Source organism: Nymphalis io, chromosome 9, assembly GCF_905147045.1.
Source record: "Nymphalis io chromosome 9, ilAglIoxx1.1, whole genome shotgun sequence".
Lineage (NCBI taxonomy): Eukaryota > Metazoa > Arthropoda > Insecta > Lepidoptera > Nymphalidae > Nymphalis > Nymphalis io.
In genome coordinates, this window is record NC_065896.1 from 13,077,708 (window position 1) to 13,099,212 (window position 21,505).

At 36.2% G+C, this 21,505-nt stretch overlaps 3 protein-coding genes across 8 annotated transcripts in view; 2 read left to right on the forward strand and 1 right to left on the reverse strand.

Annotated features, from left to right (window-relative positions):
• The window catches only part of LOC126770516 (BAG domain-containing protein Samui-like), a 29,115-nt gene extending 26,812 nt beyond the window's left edge, over nt 1–2,303 (forward strand). For all 3 annotated transcript variants that reach the window (XM_050489937.1, XM_050489936.1, XM_050489935.1), the window contains exon 3: nt 139–2,303. In XM_050489937.1, coding sequence (XP_050345894.1) covers nt 139–2,006 — 1,868 coding nt within the window. In that variant the 3' untranslated portion in view covers nt 2,007–2,303. The remainder of the gene's footprint in view (nt 1–138) is intronic.
• Nucleotides 2,304–2,639: 336 nt separating this feature from the next.
• LOC126770494 (vacuolar protein sorting-associated protein 18 homolog) lies at nt 2,640–9,405 on the reverse strand. 2 transcript variants are annotated; one of them, XM_050489895.1, is made up of 11 exons: nt 9,334–9,389; nt 8,972–9,255; nt 8,339–8,670; nt 7,768–7,815; nt 7,254–7,565; nt 5,961–7,180; nt 5,583–5,752; nt 5,115–5,266; nt 4,919–4,984; nt 4,312–4,477; nt 2,640–3,411 (listed from the first exon to the last, which is right to left on the reverse strand). In XM_050489895.1, the coding sequence occupies exons 2-11, from the start codon at nt 9,228–9,230 to the stop codon at nt 3,176–3,178; spliced, it is 2,961 nt and encodes a 986-aa protein (XP_050345852.1). In that variant the 5' UTR covers nt 9,231–9,255; nt 9,334–9,389; the 3' UTR covers nt 2,640–3,175. The 2 variants fall into 2 exon arrangements, with proteins under 2 accessions (XP_050345852.1, XP_050345853.1); XM_050489896.1 differs by lacking the exon at nt 7,768–7,815 and having other exon boundaries at nt 2,641–3,411; nt 8,972–9,405.
• A 797-nt stretch (nt 9,406–10,202) lies between these two features.
• Nucleotides 10,203–20,443, forward strand: LOC126770581 (short-chain specific acyl-CoA dehydrogenase, mitochondrial-like). 3 transcript variants are annotated; one of them, XM_050490047.1, is made up of 11 exons: nt 10,215–10,315; nt 10,399–10,470; nt 10,546–10,595; nt 10,851–11,020; nt 15,193–15,451; nt 16,045–16,206; nt 16,407–16,473; nt 17,171–17,322; nt 17,670–17,761; nt 17,827–18,026; nt 18,285–20,443. In XM_050490047.1, exons 3-11 carry the CDS (start codon nt 10,559–10,561, stop codon nt 18,376–18,378), a joined length of 1,233 nt encoding a protein of 410 aa, XP_050346004.1. In that variant the 5' UTR covers nt 10,215–10,315; nt 10,399–10,470; nt 10,546–10,558; the 3' UTR covers nt 18,379–20,443. The 3 variants fall into 3 exon arrangements, with proteins under 3 accessions (XP_050346003.1, XP_050346004.1, XP_050346005.1); XM_050490046.1 differs by lacking the exon at nt 10,399–10,470 and having other exon boundaries at nt 10,203–10,315; XM_050490048.1 differs by lacking the exon at nt 10,215–10,315 and having other exon boundaries at nt 10,322–10,470; nt 17,183–17,322.
• The last annotated feature ends 1,062 nt before the right edge of the window (nt 20,444–21,505 follow it).

Sequence of the window (21,505 nt, forward strand, 5' to 3'; positions counted from 1 at the left end):
CTTAAATAGTGTGTTACATACATTGCAAATTGAAAAATATTATGGACCTCGTATCAAATCAAATTTATTGAAGAATTCTTAGTCAAAGAATTGAACCATTTTTTTAAATTGTATTAACAAAGCGCGTAATCGTTACAGATACCGCAGACAGCTTCGGAGGTTTCGACAGATTCCCATTCGACGATATCCCGCCTGAGTTTAGAGAGCACTTTCCTTCACATTGGAATCGAAGATTTGGCCCCAGAGAGGAACAGTATCAGCAACCATCCTCGCCACAACCACACTCACCCCAGCAACAGACAGCAGCCACACAGACTGAACAGGACACGGAACAGTTACAAGACGAGCAGATACCACTACCACAGTACGGTTTGAGAAATACAGTCGACTTAGGACAGAAAAGCCCAGCAGATCCCAGTGTGGTTGATGCGGACGAAAGATCGCACAGGTCAATGTCAGCACCTCCTGATCATCGTACAGTAAATCCAAATTGTAACAAAATGAGTGGACAAAACCACCAAGAACAACAGCAACCGCATCAACCCGAGCAATCTTCTAATGTAAGACACATACCAATTTTCGTCGAAGGAAGAGACGAACCAGTGATTAATAAGTCTGTCGATCATGGGACTCATTTCGCAGAGGCGAAGCCCGCTTATGTACCGCCTCCGCAGCCACATATCGATAGGGAACAATATTTCGCGGATGACGGTCCAGTAGGATTTCCTTTTGCTAAAAGCTTCGATAGACCCTTCTTTAGACAAGGTCCACAACCGTTCACAAAACAGAAGATGTATCCACAAGCCGCGTTCAATAGAGGTCCATCGCCGCAACGATCTCAGTCCCCTAAACCGCAGACATATCAGGAACAAACTGCGCCGAGAGCAGAAACTCCGTCCAGACCGCAACAAAAGCAAGCTCCACCACAACAAAAGCAGCCTTCGCCGCAACAGAGACAAGCACCGCCGCCACAACAGACAGCCCCTCAGCAACCACCGCAAAGCCAAGCTCCCCCTCAAGCCCCTCAGACTCCCCCACAGCCACAAGCACCGTCGGCTAACGATCCCATTACACTGATTCTTAGTATTCAAACCGACGTCCTCAATCTAATGACGGATGTTGAGAACTTCAAAGGTACCAAAAAAGACAAAAAATACTTATATCTAGATGAGATGTTGACTAGGAATCTCATTAAATTAGACAATATTGAAACCGACGGTAAAGAAAACATAAGGCAGGCAAGGAAGGAGGCTATAAAGTGTATTCAAAAATGTATAGCTGTGTTGGAAGCTAAAGCTGAAAGCAACAACAAGGCTCAAGCTGCTACGCCTCAGTCTCAAGATGTAGAAATGCAAAATAGGGATAGTGAAAATGCTGCAGTTACACAAGAAAATGTTCAAAATGGTGATGTAGAAATGAAAGAAACTACCAAAGAAAAAGAGTCTTTGACGGCACAAGAAACGCAAGATACGACTCCCTTATCGGAAGGACAAACTGAGGAGAACATTCGAGAACAAAAACCAGAAGAACCAAAAAATGAAGAAACGCAAGCAACGGACAAAATAGAAAAAGATTTAGTGCAACCAGTGGTAGCCGATACACGACCCGATGAAACCAAAGCCCCCGATGCAACTTCAGAACCTACCACTGAAACCCAGAAGGCTCCAGAAAATGCTGAAAAGAAGCAAAGCCCCAAGAAAACCGTTAAGAAACGAGACAAGAGCAAAGATAAGAAAGATGTTGCTAAAGAAAACAAAAAAATTGATGTGGCCACCGAAAACAAAGAAATCAAGGACAGTGAGAAGGAAGACAAAAAAGAAGTTACAGATAAAGACGCAGTCAGTGAAACTGTAAATACAAATGAAGCAACAGTTGATAAGCAAGATAAGTGTTTAGATAATAAAGACGGAAAGGAGGAAGTGATGCAAGTTGATGCTAATGCTAAGGGAGATTCAAATAAAACAGATGCGCAGGAAATGGAAGTCGACGGTGCTGCTAGTCAATAAATTTAGTTTGGATTAGTGAATTGTTTTAGAAACACGGTTAGATACCGCCGCACGTGGCCTACGACCTGCCTTTCCCTTCTTCATGTTAATTCTTTGTGCTATTTAACACTGGTGTTGCCACATATATTGTTTATGTTTGTACATTTTAAGTTTTAATATTGCAATTTGGCATTAGAGATGCTGTATGTACTTTAGGATTTGGAATGGTCACCTCTAATTTAAAATCCTAATATTTAAATTAATTTATTGTTTATCATTACTTGATAACACAATTTTCTCAATAAACTTATGAATCCATATTTTTGTTTTTGTTTGCACCTACATATACATATATTAATAAGTTTAATTGCATAAATAATGTAAATATTGTTTCAGATTTATATTTGTACACACTTTAAAAAAATGTTTGTGTTCTATCAGATAATAAAAATTTATTATTACCTTACCTCATTAAATAAAACTATATATATATAATATTCGTAATTATTTATTACAATTTAAATACATGAATAGAATAAGCTTATGATCACAGTATTTATTATTATTATTTTATTATAATAGCTTATACAGATGTAAAAAAATTAAACGAAACGAATAAAATAAACTTTCACTAATAATATAACTATGGAACTATTGAAAATAAGACATTCTTTTAAATAAAATTAACCCACTACAAAATATTCTTAAGTAAATTTTCCTATTAATATAAATGTAGAATAGATAAACTCTACTTCCACATCATGGAATAATATTATAACTATTTCTATAAAATAAAGGCAATTATATAATAAAATACATTTCACCAAAAAGCCACAGTAATATTTTTTTTTTTTTGTGAAAGCATATGTATGTGTGCTCACAATTGCCATTTTTCTTTGATTGAGACACCACTATATTGGAAACATTTTTGTATTATGCATAACTTATTTATGTATGTAAATAGATAATAAATCTTATAAGCGTCCAACGAGAGAAAACTTTGACCAGCAGTGAGTTATAAATAATACTTTAAAACACAATCGAGTCGACTAATATGATATAGATTTTTATACACAAAGATTTTCTTAATGGCCATGAATAAAAAAATATTAGTTTTCTTTCATTGGTTTTAACCAATCCTTGAAGCCGAGCTCTTCTAACCAAAGCTATATTATAAACGACTATATCATTCACTCCCATTCCTTCATGACCCGGTCCCAATCTTCGTCTGCAATGAACGGTTTGTCGATGCTAGCGATCATGTGTTCGCCGCAGAAGACGCACTCGCTGGCGACGATGTCGTCTATTTCATTCTTTAGCACTTCCCTGAGAGGCAGCCCGGTCGACGTGACCGTGGACAGCTCTATGTTCGACAGAACTGCGAGCTGGCGCTGCAGATCGGTTAACTTGTTCCGGCGTGCCGGCGCTGTTCAACAATTTGTTTCATATTTAAAATAGTGTAGAAACGGCACAGCCGAGATGGCCCAGTGGTAAGAACGCGTGAATCTTAACCGATGATCGTGGGTTCAAACCCGGGCAAGCACCACTGAATTTTCATGTGCTTAATTTGTGATTATAATTCATCTCGTGCTTTACGGTGAAGGAAAACATCGTGAGGAAACCTGCATGTGTCTAATTTCACTGAAGTTCTGCCACATGTGAATTCTACCAACCCGCATTGGAGCAGCGTGCTGGAATAAGCTCCAAACCTTTTCCTCAAAAAGAGGAGAGGAGGCCTTTAGCCCAGCAGTGGGACATTCACAGGCTGTTACGGATTACGGCACAGTCACAAAAAATATCTATTAATGTTTGCTTGCCAGCGTCTCTTAAGTGTAAATTGTGTAGAAAAAAGTTATGGTGAAATTTCACGCCAACCGTTTCTGGGGTAATTATCTTGCTTCTGGATTAGTTTTCTGCCCACTATACGATTAGTTAAAGCATCGAACTGCTCCACCGATTGATTCCTTTAACAAATACCTTAGCTCTAATCACCCCAATTTGTTCAAATTATTCACACTATAACCCAAATGACGGAAGGAAATGGTTTTCATCCGGAATAAGTACAAACATATATGTTTCATAGAAATAAGCGAAAATCTCCTGAATAATGAGTAATCTTCTGTAGGTAAACCTGTAAGTCTGGCTAACCCTATACTTTACCCAATATGTATATATATTCAAGACCAAGATAGTGGACGAATTTATTTTAACGGTAACCATTTTATACAAAGCATGTATAGCTTATGAATAAAGATGGTCTAAACTTTTTGAATTTTTGAGTGCGATTAAATTAAAACTGTCCCTATGGACCCCGAGGTCGCCGTACCCAGGAGGGGCGACATCTCGGCCAGCAGGCAGTCGCTGTGGAAGCGGTGCGCGCACGGGAACAGGTAGAAGGGGCGCAGCAGCAGCGCGATGTCGCACAGGCAGCACGCGTCGCCCACCGACACCAGCACGCTGCGGTTGCGGAACGACTGGATCTCGTTGCGGACCTGCGGCGCCACAGCGGCGCGTTAGCGTTATATTTGCAAGCATTAGTGCGATTATTATTACATACATAGTCGATTATCGCTATTATAAATTTTGGATCGAGGTGTCTTTATTGAATTTTTATTTGTAATCGTGTGTAATTGTAATATTTAAAGCAAGCGTAAGGTTTTTAAGAAATATATTAGGAAGTGATTTCGATTATATACATTAAAGATTTTATTTTATTTATATAATTAGGTAACACATCTGCATTTTTATTTTAATATTACTAGGGATGTTTCTGAGACGTTAATTAATTTTAAAACGATTGTGAAAGAGAAAATTACATAAAATTAATTAACTAAATCTCCCTAAACAACATATAAAAGTAAGGCCACGTTACTTTAATATAAATAAAAATTACTTTCCAATATTATTACGGTATAAATTAAAAAACTACTTACATATTCGGCTGATTTCGTTGCATCTTCCATCTCAGCCTTCAACTCCTCTATTTGATTATTGTACTCCTAAAATAACACGAATCTTTTAATTACGCTATAGTAAAAGAGGTAAGATAAATTAATTAAAAAAAAACTGAATAAGTTTCAGGTCTTTACTTATAGAACACCTAAAAAATAAAGTTAAACAAGATCGTACCTGCAGAGATTGACAAATAGGTTCTCTAAAGTGGTCGATGGTGACCACGTCGCTGAAGAACGGCAGTATATCTTCTATTTTAATAAGAGGGCACTCTTCAAGTAGAGTCATCGCTTCCTTTATGTCTTGATTCTTCGTTATCACATGTTCCGCTGAAACATTATTTACTAAATTGCCGAAATTATCATTGTATGATTTTAAAAATTTTCAGTTTGGACTGTGGTTTCCGTTTCAACTTAAGCTTTAAAAATAATTAAAAGGTTCAACTTTATAACATTGTCAACCCTCATTAATATTGACGCGCTTAATGGTGAGAACGAAAATAAACAAATAATAACAAAATCATAGAAAAATAAATGCCGCCTAGCGTTAAGGGCTTTTCGTGTGACAAAGCGCGTTACACGTTCGTCCTACTCGCACGTTCCAAGGCCAGCGCCTGTAACGCTACTACAGCGCTGCGTTAGTTACCGATGCCCAGCCACAGCCTGCGCTGCAGCGCGGCGTCGTCCGGCAGGTCGGCGAGGCTCTTGGCGAGCGCCACGTCCACTCCCAGCGCCAGCTCGGCCGCCGACTCCCACAGCCCGAGCAGGGCGGACAGCTTCACGCAGGCCTCGGACAGGCCTTTCTCTCTGCAGAGCCTGAAATTATTTTTAAAATCTTTAGTATAATATGAAATCTGAATATACTTTATTTGAGTAGGCTCTTACAACTTTTCGCACGTCCAGTGATAATATTTTGATAGAATAAGTTTTAATTATTTTATTTATAAAACTGCACTTCATGTCTGTCCACAAATGCAATATGAAGAACAAATGATTGGCAACTAACTAGTTATTTAATGCTCACCTCAAAGCGTAATGAACATCGTAGTTCACCATCGACAGCTCTTGGCCTTGCCTCGCCAGGTACCTCATTAGAGCTAGATGGTCGTGTTCAACGTACAGCGTCAGTAAATAGTTATGTATCGCCCGATCCTTTACATTAAAGTTTTGTAACATAAATTCCAAATATCTTATAATTTCAGTCACGTGGGCTTTATCGTTCTCGCACGAAAGAAAAGCCGGTAGGAGTTTCGAGGGGCTCAGCAGCGGTCCTTGGTCGATCAACGCGTTCACCGTTTGCTTCGGTACTTCCTCCATAAGAGCCGGAGCGAATTGATAGAACAAGTCGGACTTTTTCAAAGACAGAAGCATATTCAGTGCTTCTATATATGACTTCTTGTAAATATTCTGGGCGACCACGTTCTCGTAGTCCTCGTTGATCACAGTTAGTTTGATTAGATTCTGTTTGTCTCCATGGGAGGACATGAGGTCGTACACGACTGACTTTATATGCTGCATGCACTTCACCACCTTCGGCTGTAGTAGAAAAACTTCAAAGTCGCTTTGTATTTGGTGGTATTCTCGCGAATCGCCTTTCCCCATACGTCTAAATGTGCCCAGCTGTGATAAATACAGCTCAGCCATCCAGATCACGATCATCGATATGAGAGTTTTATCGTCTTCCAAGGCGTCCAATCTTTTCCCCAGGTAAACTTTCAGGGCATTCACTTGTTCGACTTCTAGGAACTTTAGGCAGACGGTCTCGAAGCTGCTTTGGGTTTCTGCGTAAATTTCCGCGCTCTTATCGTAATCGCCTTTCCCGAAGAGCAGTTCGGCTTGCTTTACGTTGATAATATCGATGAACGCGGGATTATTTTGGCAATACTGTTTAGCCAAATCGAATTGTTCTTTATCGGAATAAATCCTCCATACATTCCTCTCTTCTCTACTGACTTTGTATCTGAAGACAGCGTTTCCGGTAACCGCCCAAATCGTCCGTCTTATAGGATCCTTGACGATATTCTTTAACTTTCCATGAACTTCAGAATATTTGTCTTCATAAACTAGCTCTTGATTCAATAGAGACACGGCTTTTACTCTATCCGAGTACATGAGAATCGCGTGAAATTCAGTTAAAACAAAGGATATCGGTATCGTTTCTTTACTATTTGCATCGGATGGATAGTTAATGAGTTCGCTCTGCGTGAAAAGTGAGTTCGAGTTTTGTTGCGACGTTGGATCCAACTGCAAATCAAAACAAGAATATTAATTGCATAAGTATTTAGACACAAGAGCGCTTCTATGGACAATATCTTACCTGACCGTAGAATATACCAGGCTCCGTTAACCATGCAAATGTTTTTGGAGTGTTTGTTTTATCAAAATAGAACTGAAGTTTAGAATATTTCAAGGTGGAAGGTATTTCTTGAAATCCAGTCTCCGGTGTGGTCAGATATGAATGGAATATGGACTGGAGGGATGGCTTGTCATCCGTTATTATTGCATGCCCTATAAACTGGTACAATCTTTTCGGAGTAGTGACGAATATAAAGTATTTGCTTGTATTTGTTACTCTATGGAATTGAATTCCTGTAATTGGTGTATCTGTACCTTTACCGATATCAAATATCTGCAAATTAAAACAATTAAAATAAGCTTAGAGTAAGGTGACAATTTTAATATATATTTTTAAGAAAATTAATATTTAATTTATTACTTTAATTTTAAATTATTACTATCCGTTGATTATATATTAAAACACTTCGATTAATTTTTAAGTGACAAGAACAAATAAGAAAATAATGTGCAAAAGATAAAAAAAAAATTGTTACCAAACCATCGATTTCCCTGCCTCCATATAGAGGCATATAATTAGGCAGCTTAAGGAAATAAAAACAAATTTATATAAAAGATGTCAAACAATACATATTTATAAGTCATATTATATAGTGAATCATTAGATTATGTGACGTAATAAATGCAAAGCAAGCTCTGTGCGGTCATTTGTTATAACCAATAAGAAAAAAAAAAACTTTATATAGAAGCACTACACTTGCTTATTGTTATTCAGAAATCTACCTTGAACAGAAGAAATGTCTCAGCATTGAGAACTGGCAAAAATAAATCAGTGGGTTTTTTAACTGAATTTCCAAAAAATCAATTTATTATTGAATCGATACAAAATAAAATATGATTACAATAAAATTTTTATCTGTTATTTTATTATTAGTATTGCAAAATAAGAAGCTAAGCTATCAATACTAATATTATAAATAAAAGTAACTCTGTCTGTGATGCTTTCACAGCTAAACCGCTGAATTGATTTTTATGTTTTTTATTTTTATTTTAAGTATGCAAGCTTGAGCCCCAAGCAATATATAACATGTGAGATTGGTCCCTTACCTGTCTCCAATACTGCTGGCTAGCTGTAAACATTCTGTCAGTATCAGCCTCTAACTCAGTTTCCAGTATATGCCCTTGAGACGTGCCCAACAGTATAGGGCCTGTTGTAACTGTAGACCTGTTTTCATAATTCCAACCAACTTCCGTTACTTCATAGTTTCTAGATTTTGCAACAGATTTAAGCTTGCTACTCTTGCGATGCAAGTATACTAGTTCTGGGTTACCATCTTTGTTCCTTGCAGCAAAGGCCATGAGAAGGTGGTATCCAAGAGGGTCGAGGAAGATGGAGGTTAGTTTTGAGTTTGGTTGCACAAATTTTGTATAGTGTATTTCTGAAAATGTATGATAGAAATATTACTTACACAATTTAATAAGCAAATTTTAATGATTAATTTTTTACTTTATATTTTCCTATTATAGAAATTAGTTAAATTAATAAACTGATAATGTTTTAAGCTTTGTTATCAATGTAAACAAATTTAATTTGAACAAACGATCAAAAATATAGTTGATTGAAGAATAATGATTTGAGTAAAATTTTATTGTATTTTTTTACAAAAACTGAAACTTTATATGCATGTTTAGTTTAAATACATACACAAAACTTCAAGTAGGTTTCATTGTATTGCTTACCTTCATGCTGATCAGGCATTTTTAAATCAAGTCTAAACAGCTTTCCATTAGCCATAGCAAGTACAAGAAAGTCACTAGACACTGCAACATGAGTTATTAAGTCTGAGGGATTGAAATTCATCTTCTGTTTAGAGAACATTGGTGTGTTATCATTTAACTGCATGTTGATATATCCAGAAGATGTCATTTGTTCTGATGCAGGAACAGAGCGTTGGGACACCTGAGATGCTTGCTCGTATTGATCAAAAATCGATGTCATCTTAAAGTTCTATTGATAAGCGCTCCTATTGAAAATGTTTTAAGTTTTTAAAACTAATATTACACTAAGACACTTATTAATCTATATGAATTTGGTAAATTACTACACAACTAAAAAAAATACATAATGATTTTAGTTTATTTATTTTCATAAACAAATCTATCATTTATAGGTAGTAGACCTGGTATTGTTTGACATTTGACAAATGACAATTGAGAATTTACCATTTCGGAGAGTTGACGTTATTGACTACGTTTAAATACCAATTAGTGCGGATAATTCCATTGTTTGAAAACTATAATTCTATATTGTACAATATACTAAACTACTATATTATATTTAAATGAAAGAAAGTTTATAATAATAAGCAAACCAATCGTTTTCTTATTAAAAAAATATTTCATAACACCTTAAAAATCAACTATAGAAAATACTTTCATATTATAAAAAAAACGTAGGATTGTATGTGTACTTTTGTGATTTTATCAAGCTCAAGCCTTAACCTTGGCCTTATGGTTTCTATATAAGAATTGATTTTTCATCAGTACAGTAACAGCTTGTTAATGTCCCACTGCTGGGCTAAGGCCTCCTCTCCCTTTTTGAGGAGAAGGTTTGGAGCTTATTACACCACGCTGCTCCAATGGTGGGTTGGTAGAATACACATGTGGCAGAATTTCAATGAAATTAGACACATTCAGGTTTCCTCACGATGTTTTCCTTTACCGTCAAGTACGAGATGAATTATAAACACAATTTTTTTCATCAGTGATCCCATAATCTTAAAATGATAGCTACCGACAATCAGGGAAGTGAGGTATTGTCATTTTTTTGTATTATATCGTAAACAAAGTAACTAATTTTATTTATAGCGTTTCATTATTATTGAAACGAGTACTTTCTATGATTTGTCAAAAAAATGATTTATACAGACAGACGTTGACAGTCGACACATGACTTTTACCGCTTGACAAATTGTTGACAATGATATCTGTTGAAAATGAATTACCTACCTAAATGAATATTATTTTCATTTGATTATTTATAATTTACCGTCAAATTCATTTTGTTTTAAGAGACTAGCTTAGGTGAGAAGATAGTGTAACTCCTTAATTAAATTTCGTATTGTAGTTTAAAGTAATAATCTTAAAGTTCGTATTTTTTGCAAAAGTATTAAAAATCAGGAGAAATTCAATACAGAATAAACTGACGGGCCCTTAAATTAATTCGACGTGTGACCTTGGTCATTATCATTATTTATCATATGCCGCTTATATGTAATTTCACGACATTTGAGTAATATCAACTTTATTTACAGTCAAAGTATCAAAATGGTTGCAGGCGCGTTATTAACATCAACAAAATTTAGTAAGTAGTTTAAATTTATATTTATTATAGTGACAAATATAAAAATATTAGAATTAGGTTTCTAAGCATAAAAAAAATATATATTGAAATAGATAAATAGACAGTAAATTGTTAAAATGAAGCATATCTTAAAAATATCTTGATCTGATTTACTTGGAAGTCAAGAAATTATCCTATTTACTAATTAATTCAGACTAAAAACTCAACATTACAGAACAGATCTTATTTATATTTATGTATATAAATTTTTTTCAGTCAATCTTTCACAATGCATGAAAGTATTAGTTTCACAAAACCGCAGATTCACCAGCAAGTTGAATGAACAACAGCTTGCTATACAGGAATTGGCTAGAAATTATACTAATCAATATCTTAAGCCTAAAGCATCTCAACTCGACCTACAAGGAAGATTTCCTTTCAATGAGGTAAGTATTATAAAGAATATACATTTAAGATACCGTACATAGTATGTATAAACAACAAAATATTATATGAAAAATTTATTTATTGATATACCAAGCATTTATTTTATTATTTATGTGTCAATAATTAGCCTTATAATATTTAATACTAGTTATAGTAGTATGTGAAGATGTTAGGTCTTTGTACCTTTGACATATAGTCAAAATGCAAAAATTCATGATAATCATTTGAATATTACAGATGTGAAAGTGTAACAAACAAATAAACTCACTTTTACATTTATAATATTAGTTAGGAATAAAAGATAGTTGATTTATTTTTTTCAACTACCCTTACCCTTGAGATGAGATAAGTAACACTAAAATATAACACTTATCATATAATTACTTAAAAAATATGAAAGAAAGAAAGAAATCATCTTTATAACAAATCTAAAAACTATCAACTGATTGTTTTATTTTATTTATTTACTTGTTAGAGATGTTAACAATACGGGAGTTGTTTTGACAACGAGCCGCAAGCATTGTTAGTGTTACATAATGCTTCGACGGAGTCTAGATGGGTCAGTGCGAGTCGGCGACACTAGATTTCAGTGCTAGCCGCCGTACAGACAACAAGTCTGGAAACTGTCTTACGACTCATTGTTATCTTTTACCCGTACCCTCATTTCGCCCACACGTAATGTCTGATGGTGAGGAAATCCGCTCACATGGACCACCTAATCCGTTATCAGAAGTGGGATCGCAATCTCACGTGCTCTGCTATATATATATACGCTTAGCTTCCTGAAATAGGACCGTTGTCTATGCAAATTAAATTAAAGCAGTTACGATTTATTTTACTACCCTACGAAAGTATTATTATTTAGTGAGTGCAGAAAATTTGTGGTAACATACGAAAAAGATCTGGTGAGTACTTTTCAATTTGTTTAAAAGCGATAGACATTGTGTCGTACTTTATAAGTTTCTTAGTAACTTTACAATTTGCTTTGTACATTGCGATAAGTTCTTTATTCACCTACCCTGCTTTGGATTATTAATTAACAGTGATCTTGCGCAATAATAGCTAAGAAACTTGCCTAATAACGGTCAGATGACCGTGACTGATGTTCCAGAAATTGATTAACGTTGTTGGAAGAATAAACCGTTCACGCGGAACGCTGCTGCGACCGCGTGTCCACGGCCTATGGAGGAACATCGGGACCCTACGGCATTGTCTTCGCCAGGACTACCGTGAGTGCTGCCACGAACCACGATACTGGTGCGACCGATCGTATCATTGATGCTATACGACCTATCAATACTACGGTAAGATCCAACCAAAATTCCAATTTCGATCCTAGCATTAATATTTTATGCGAGGAGGTAGGTCGCGCTAAAAATCAAAATATTTTTGGTCGGGGACTTTAGTTTTTAAGGGGCCAAATTTAAGGGACCTTTCGAGGTCAGAGAAATTCTCGAGGGTGACCGTTGTGTAATTTAAAAGCATTTGAACTCTAGGCGTATGTACAAATACGCACACGATAAACTACGAAAAATTCCAGAAAATCAAAGACCAACTTTTTTTTTACAGTTAATAAGCAAGCGCTTCAGCGTTGACTTGCCTGATCTTAAGCATAGTCACGGCCTAGGATGTAGCGCGCCTGCACAGAAGGAACCCGTTTACCCTGGATTTGAAGACACAAAACTAACCAACGAAATTAATATAGAACCATCAAAACTATTAACGGAGGTCGGGTTTCGGTGGAAACCGTAGAGGCAATCCCGTGGGGGTTTGTGTAATTGTGGGGGTATGCGATTCAGGATTTGTTATCTGTTACCCGTACCCTCATTTCGCCCACGCATAATGTCTGATGGTGAGGAAATCCGCTCACATTGACCACCTAATAAGTTATACTTTTAATCAACAGCATTACATAAATGACTGCACAGTTATAACTTATTACTTAATGTACACAGGATTACGATTCTCATTATAAAAATGAAAATGTATAAAAAATACAATGAAAATAAAATAAAAACGTAGTATAAGTATTAATATGTACAATAAAATACATTCTTACCGAATAATAATGTAAGTAAACCATATATTGACAAAGCATTTTTCTTCAGTAAATTTGATACTTTTTTTCAGATAAAAAAAACTATTAAAATAAATATGTATTATATACATAATAAGAGTGATCTTTGAATCGGTTAAAAGTAAAATACATTACCTATTGCTATATAAATGAGAGTAAATTAAATATGATGATTTATTATAACTCAAATTTGGTACAAAATTACTATTTATATCTCATAGAGTAATGACCTTTACAAAGGTAAGGCGATTTCATGGCCTGACGAAATTTATCAGTCGAGTTATAAATATTTACATTTCTTTCAAGGTGTTTGTCGGTACCATAAGGAGGTACATTACCTTTATCATACGTTTTTATCTTAAGTACAAGTCAGCATTTTAATCCCTTAGTACCTTTTGTTCATATACTTGTAGTAAAGAGGGTTTAGTAAATCAATAAAATGAAATAAGAATGCTTGATATATCTTTAAAAAGATTCTACTTGTCACCTCTTTATGAAAATAATACGCTATTCATTCAACAGCTATCTATCTTTTATGCGTGTTTTTGATATTGGATACATACATCCGGCGTTAAATAGATAATGCTATGACATAATAAGATACTGTTATTTTTGTCTTACCTTCTTTATATACATATGTTTTGTTTAGTTTTCGCATTTGTGTGGAATGCTATGACATATAGTTTGAAACAACTAATAAATATTGATTATTTTACTGATGGTAGGGCTTTGTGCAAGCTCGTCTGGGTAGGTACCACCCACTCGTCAGTTATTCAACCGCAAACAATACCAAGTACTGACTTGGTATTGTTTTGTTTCGGTTTGAAGGGTGAGTGAGCCAGTGTAATTACAGGCACAAGGGACATAACATCTTAGTTCTCAAGGTTGGTGGCGCATTGGCGATGTAAGCGATGGTTAACATTTCTTACAATGCCAATGTCTCTGATCGTTGGTGATAACTTACCATCAGGTGGCCCATATGCTCGCCCGCCGATTTCTTTTTCTATAAAAAAGTAATAATAAAAAAATGATTTTATTTAAGTTTTGTAAGAATAAGGTGTGATTATGTTCTCCTGAATGATTTCCGGCCTTGCTCAAAGGGTACTAGCCAATTGCACGGGACATATTATCATGCACAGTGTGTACGCAAACACAGATGCGATCTCTGTTCCTTCACTCTTATAATCCGATGGGATGGCAAATTCCGTTCGAAAATAGTTCAGACGCAACAACAACGGCTTACAACATCAATACAATACTTCGTTGTTGTTTTAACTGATACATTGTAAATAAATATTCTTAGCTGTTTTGACCAATTTGGTTGTTGTAAATAAGTAATTGCCTATGGCGCTAGTCTTCTTTTTAATAAGGTCTTTTTTTTAAATATAATGTTCTTTGTTAATCAAGGGTTGAATATATATTTTTTAATAAGGTTGGCATCGTTAAAATAAATTCGAATTACTTTGTAAAATATTTTCTCTTGATTAATTTAGGTACAAATTATTTTGTATTGTTGTTTAGTTTTGCATCCTCGTGTTAACATAATGTTTGTGATGCAAGCGTGTATTTACAAAGTAGGTATTCGTACTTCGTAAATACATCACGCAGTATCGATTTCTAATATTATAAATAGTGACCATTACTTCAACGAGATATGCCACCATATGAGATATTAGAAAAATAATTGGTTGATTTGTCGATTATCGATCAATATCAATGCCAGTTAGATATTCTTATCTATATTAAGTTTAGTAACAAAACTATAACAAATAAATTAAAAACGTGTTTTATTTATGTAGGATTTCGTGACATTTACATTTAACAATGAATATAACGTCAATATTTAAGCTTTAGACAAGCGTTTCGTGTATCACACGACATAAAACTACGATAAACCACAAGATACACCGATAGTTGAATGTGTTAGTTTGAAGCGAAATACTCTATTTTATGTCTTTATTAATATTATTGAAATATAAGCTTATAGTACCTAATACTCCATTCGATTAATATCTTAAATGAAATAAAGACTATAAAGTTTAATTAATGTTTTTAAGTAGTCCATATTGTTAATTGAAAAAGTTTATTTGCTAGATAAAACATATCACAAACCTTGGTTTAATGGGGGCGTGTGTGGATGACAAGTATGGCGGCCTCGGTCTCGACTACCTGTCATTAGCTGTCGCGATCGAGGAAATATCACGCGGTTGCGCCAGTACCGGCATGATAGTCTCAATACATAACTTCCTGTACGCGAACTTGGTTAACGAGAAAGGCACGCCAGAGCAGAAGGAGAGGTTCCTGAGCGATTTCACTAAGGGATCAATTGGGTGCTTTGCACTGAGTGAACCAGGTCAGTAATTCCTCTCGCTCGCTCCTCTTCGCCCGTTCCCAAGTTTCTCTAGGGATCTGATCAAATCCCTTGGGATCAGGGAATGGGAACTTTGGTTAAGATAAATCGATTTATTGCTACTAGAAAGATGAAATGATCACCATGTCATAGACATTGGCTTTGTAAAAAATCTCAATCGCTTGCTGTAGCGTCAATGCGCTGATCATTATTGCTTCTATATATGTATATAGCCCTTGTACTTGTAATCATACTTACTTACTCTTTGAAATAAGAGATGGCCTAGTAGTTACGACATGCAGGAGAATAAGCCCCAAACCCTCTGCCAAAGGGGGAGTAGACTTGTAGCAAAGCATTTATGAATAAATCAGCTTGGAGAGGTTTTTGCGTTTGTAAAAGTGTAATACATACAAAGAGTAAATTACTAAAATCGAAATAGACCAGTTTGTGCTAGTTACCACGTGCCTCGAACTCCCACGTAAGTAGCGTTAGAAATGTCATTTTGTTTATTATTATTTTAACTGCAAGTGCAACTATTAAAGTATAAGTTTAATGAGTATTTGCGGTACTGTATATGATATTAAATTATAATCAAGATGCGGGCAGTGACGTAGCGAATATCAAGACAAGAGCTAGGCAGGATGGTGACTACTGGATTCTTAACGGCAAGAAGAGTTGGGTAACCTCCGCCGTTGAAGGCTCGGCGGCGGCGGTCTTCGCCACCTTCGATCCCGAACTTAGACATAAGGGACTGGCGTGTAAGTGCAAAATAACTTATATAACTAAAATATTCTAACTTTTATAATATACTTTGCATAATAAATGTATAATATTTTTTTTGTTTTAGTTTACATATTTATGCTAATCAAATATTTTGATATTTGATTAGCATAAACTTAACTAATTACTAATATGTAATTACTCAACAGTAACGTTTATATTTGAGAATTTCTTGTAGGCTTTCTCGTTCCTCTTGATGCGGAGGGTGTGTTTAGAGGGAAGAAGGAACCCCTCATGGGCGTGAGGTGTGTATTTAATTTCTATCGGAATACTACCTTTATTTTTATCTATATTAATCAATTTCTGGTATTGTATTCCTGATTTGAGATGTAATCTTATTAGAATCAGTAATGACCTAATATTAATTACTGGTGGTAGGGCTTTGTGCAAGCTCGTCTGGGTAGGTACCACCCACTCATCAGATATTCTACCGCAAAACAGCAATACTTGACATTGTTGTGTTCCGGTTTGAAGGGTGAGTGAGCCAGTGTAATTACAGGCACAAGGGACATAAAATCTTAGTTCCCAAGGTTGGTGGCGCATTGGCTATAAGCGATGGTTGACATTTCTTACAATGCCAATGTCTAAGGGCGTTTGGTGACCACTTACCATCAGGTGGCCCATATGCTCGTCCACCTTCCTATTCTATAAAAAAAAAAAAATATCCAATAAGAATGAGTTTCTCGTCGGTTCTTCTCGGTAGAATCTACATTCCGAACCGGTGACTACATTAATTTCAATACTGTAACATGACGATTCAAAAGCGTCCTTATAATTATATTTGAATAAAGAATTATTTGATTTAATATACGACCAATACTACTAAGCATATCGTTAGATTTTTAATAACCAAAGACTATATATATACTCCCACTCGTATCTCTATACTTGTAAATCCCTCCAAGCCGTCCATCAAACGGGGCATATAAAACAGAATTGAAGCTCGGGTCACAGGGCGGCCACGGCGTGCGACCTGACGCTGGACGACGTGCGCGTGCCGGCCAGCTGCCTGGTGGGCCGGGCCGGCGAAGGCTTCCGGATCGCCATGCACCAGCTGGACCAGGGCCGGATAGGCATCGCGGCGCACGCCGTCGGTTCGTATACCGTGTACAGTGCTAGCGGAGTAAGATCTGCGATGATAATTACTTAAAGTTATCGGTTTTTGTTTTAACCAATGTGCGAATTATATTCGATTTCTAAAGCGAGTGCCGTCACGGTCTCATTTCACGCGTGTAACTTGTTTTTATAATAATTAGAGAAGAAGACGAGGGGAATTCTTAAAATCACTACAAACATCATTGACGCTCGAATTTTCTCATTTCCTACTCAAAAACCTAAAGAAAAAGCAACGACTCGTGCTCGGTGAAGTGAAGTAAAATCCTCATATGAAGAAACGGTCATACGGTCATCAAAATTTACGCATAGGTCGTTCCTCGCACAGGAATCGCCCAGGCGGCCCTGGACACGGCCGTGATCTACGCGAAGGAGCGGGTCGCGTTCGGCAAGAGTCTGACGTCGCTCCCGTCGGTGAAGGTGAGCACGAGCCGGCACGCGCGGCGGGCGGGCGGCCCAACACTCAGGACGAGTGCGCTTCGCAGGAGCGGCTGGCGGACGCGAGCGTCGCGGTGGACAGCGCGCGGCTGCTGGTGCGGCGCGCGGCGGGCGACGTGCGGCCCAAGCACAGCGCCACGGCCAAGTACGCGGCGGCGCGGGCGGCCTGCACCGCCGCCGCGCACTGCGTGCAGGTGCTGGGCGGCCGCGGCCTGTCCACGCACTACGACGCCGAGCGACACTACAGGTGACTTGACACCCCCCCACCCCCCCTCTACTCCACGTTCGATCCTGATTCCTAGGAGATGAATTACTCGAGTGTAATCCGTACATATATTTTAAAATTCAGTTCTGTCGAATCGTTTAATGTTCGTAATATTTTTCATCAACAATTTACGATAAAATTATTTTTCTAATCGATCATTTAAGTAGTCGTTAGTTCGCGACTGATGCGCGCATGGTGTTCAGTGACCTATAATTCCAGCAAAATGATATGTGTCGATAGGGACGCAAGAGGCACCCAGATATACGGCGGCGTCACGGACGTCCAGAAGCGTCTCGTGGGACACTACCTTCTCAAAGAGTACGACGCCCTCTGATGGACGAGAACTCGGTCAATTAACTTTAGCAGGTTTCAGATGGCCACTCCTAACATATTATAATGGGTATTAAATATTCAATATAATAATAATAATAATAAACTGAGCAACACTTATACAACTTGGCATTAGCCTCTTCACCTTTGAGAGTAGATTATCCGCTCACGTCAAATACAAATACTCTGTATATCTGTATCTGTTCCCCCCCTCTAAGAATAAGTATGGTAACATATTACGAGGGATGTAATATCTTGGAGCTGAACTATAAATGAAACTTGTGCAGTGTATCTTACATGCAGAGGTAGACGTGTAGTCATTTTTTTATGTTATAGGTAAACGGACGGGCAAATGGCCCACCTCATGATAAATAGTCACCCCCCATAGATATTAGTACCGTGAAAAATATTAACCATTCCTTGAGTCGCTAACGCGCCACCAACCTTGGGGGCTGATATGTCCTTTGTGCCTGTAGCTCACACTGGCTAACCCTTCAAGCCGGTATACAACAATACTAAATATTGCTGTTTAGCGGTAGAATATCTTATGAGTCGGTGATACCTACCCAGATGGGCTTGCACAAAGCCCCACCACCTAGAAAACATTTGCTATTTTTCATTTTATTAGGCAAATGTATCTGACATTTGCCAGTCCGTTTATTTATTAAATAAATATTTATAATCTGTGTTTTTTTAATGACCATAAACAAATATATCTATAATGGTGCGAGGTAGAAAGTCGCGATGTGCTCTTGTTGTATGTCAGGCTCGTCTGTAAACTGTTGAAGTAAGTGACCAAATGAACAAAAGCGGTATTCTAAATATATTTTATATGTTAAGGGTTCTCTCACTCATATTGCGGTGTGTAAAGTAATAATAATCTTCATTTGTAAATTTTTTAATAATGCTTTATTTTTTGGTATTTTTGTCATAAAATATGAATTTGCCAAATGGTTCGACTTTTCGACACTGGTTTGGAAAATAGATTCCTAATTAATCTGATTCACATACAGACAGCAGACAATGATTTTTAAAGTTATTTTTACCTTTTCTAGTACTTATTTAGTTATAAAATCCTTCTACGAGCTCTTTTGTGGATATAATATAATGAACTATAATTCCTGAACACTTTTTATACTGTTGCAATTATATTATACATGTACAAAGAAGTAGATATGCTGCCAGCGCGCGCAAATTTAAGTCTCAAATACGTCCCAATTGGGACTTCGCTAATCGTTCAGTTCACTCGTTGTTCAACTCGTATTGGATTATAGAATAGCTGAGACAGTTGTGCAATATTACCGCCTATTTTTCAAATAAAGTACTGTGTTTGTATATAATATTGTATATCATAGTACCTACTGCGTAAGATAAATGTCCCTTCTGTCTATTTATTTTTACTAGTCCTTACCATAAGTACAGTGATCGGTTGATTTGCGTAAAATCTTCGCATAAGTGACAATACTAGCTGTCTTCTTCTTTTGTACTTGTTTAAATACGCACTATTTACATCTCTTTCACACGACATGGCAATGTAGTAAAATGTAAGTAAGATAAAATTCGTTCATTCAATTCGTATGTGTGCTGTCACGGAATATATTTTTCGTTTGTGTTGTTAGAGTATAACAGAAGTATAAATAAATTTTAAAAATCATTGTATTGTTGTCTGAAAAAGATTATTCAAAACATTATAAATTGTTTGAATTTATTTCAGCATTGGTCTAGTGTGAAAACGTCTGTATAAGGCTGATGTTAGGCATTTCTAGTTTAAGATTAAAATGGGCATTCCAAATAAATTTTTTTTGTTAATTTGGCTGTAAATCAGGTTGAAGGCAATTTTTTTTTAATATTAATTTATACTTGTTTTGTTAAATTAACTTATTGTTAAAATTGTAAGTTTCATGTCAAATGAAATTTGACAATAAAAATGTGGTTTTTTAGTAAAAATATTGTATCAATTTTAAAGATTAATCTTCATAATAAAATTGTATAAAAATATATTTATATTAAATAAAATCAGTACTTATGTAACATGTGATTTCAATGCTATGTCGGTAATTTTAATAAATAAATAATTAAAATCTGTATATATTTTATTTGAATATTTTCCATCTTAACCTTATTGGTATTTTTATTTAAAAAAAAATAACGACGTTAAAAAATATAAACGTTACATTCAAAATGGGTAAAAAATTATCTATACTTATAAATGCGAAGGTAATTCTGTCTGTTACGCTTTCACGGCTAAACCACTGAACCAATTTTGAAGCAAAATTGAATTTCAAAAAATGGCTTTTTTAAACAGACAAATTGTTTATTTAACTAACTGGTTTATTTCGGTTCTAGTCGCTGTGTGTTTTACATTACTACGGTTCTGATGGTAGGGCTTTGTGCAAGCCCGTCTGGGTATGTACCACCTACTCATCAGACATTCTACTAGTCTATGGGCGTTGGTGACCACTTACCATCAGGTGGCCCATATGCTCGTCCGCCAACCTATACTATAAAAAAAACTACGAATGCAAAAACGTCACTAACCTGCGAATCGCCCCCCTCTGAAACGCGGGTGAAAACTAGTATGTACATATACATACCGTAACCGTAACAGCTTGTGTATGTCCCACTGCTGGGCTAAAGGCCTCCTCTCCTCTTTTTGAGGAGAAGGTTTTGGAGCTTATTCCACCACGCTGCTCCAATGCGGGTTGGTGGAATTCACATGTGGCAGAACTTCAGTGAAATTAGACACATGCAGGTTTCCTCACGATGTTTTCCTTCACCGTAAAGCACGAGATGAATTATAATCACAAATTAAGCACATGAAAATTCAGTGGTGGTTAAGATTCACGCGTTCCTACCACTAGGCCATCTCTGCTCTTACATATACATATGCAAGTATTATTATAATGTGACTGTGAACTGTTTTATCAAAACTGATTAAGGTAACTACTATTGATAAAGTGACTAGAAATACTAGGGTTTTCAAGCAGTGATTATTGTCAGATAAGTTTTATAGATAAAAAATATAATTGTGTTAAACGCAACTAATAATTTACTCGTATTTTGTGGAGCTGCGTGCATTATCTGTTTCGTTGCAACATATTACTATCTTGGATGATAATATTCGATTTTTA

Excerpts from the sequence above, each read along its gene's own strand:
- LOC126770494 (XM_050489895.1), bottom strand. The coding sequence starts at position 9,230 with ATGACATCGATTTTTGATCAATACGAGCAAGCATCTCAGGTGTCCCAA. Across the intron at positions 8,671-8,971 it reads AATGCCTGATCAGCATGAAG|AAATACACTATACAAAATTT; the intron begins GTAAGCAATACA and ends ATACATTTTCAG. Across the intron at positions 7,566-7,767 it reads GCAGGGAAATCGATGGTTTG|ATATTTGATATCGGTAAAGG; the intron begins GTAACAATTTTT and ends TTTAATTTGCAG.
- LOC126770581 (XM_050490046.1), top strand. The coding sequence starts at position 10,559 with ATGGTTGCAGGCGCGTTATTAACATCAACAAAATTTA. Across the intron at positions 15,452-16,044 it reads CTTTGCACTGAGTGAACCAG|ATGCGGGCAGTGACGTAGCG; the intron begins GTCAGTAATTCC and ends ATTATAATCAAG. Across the intron at positions 17,323-17,669 it reads CATCGCGGCGCACGCCGTCG|GAATCGCCCAGGCGGCCCTG; the intron begins GTTCGTATACCG and ends TTCCTCGCACAG.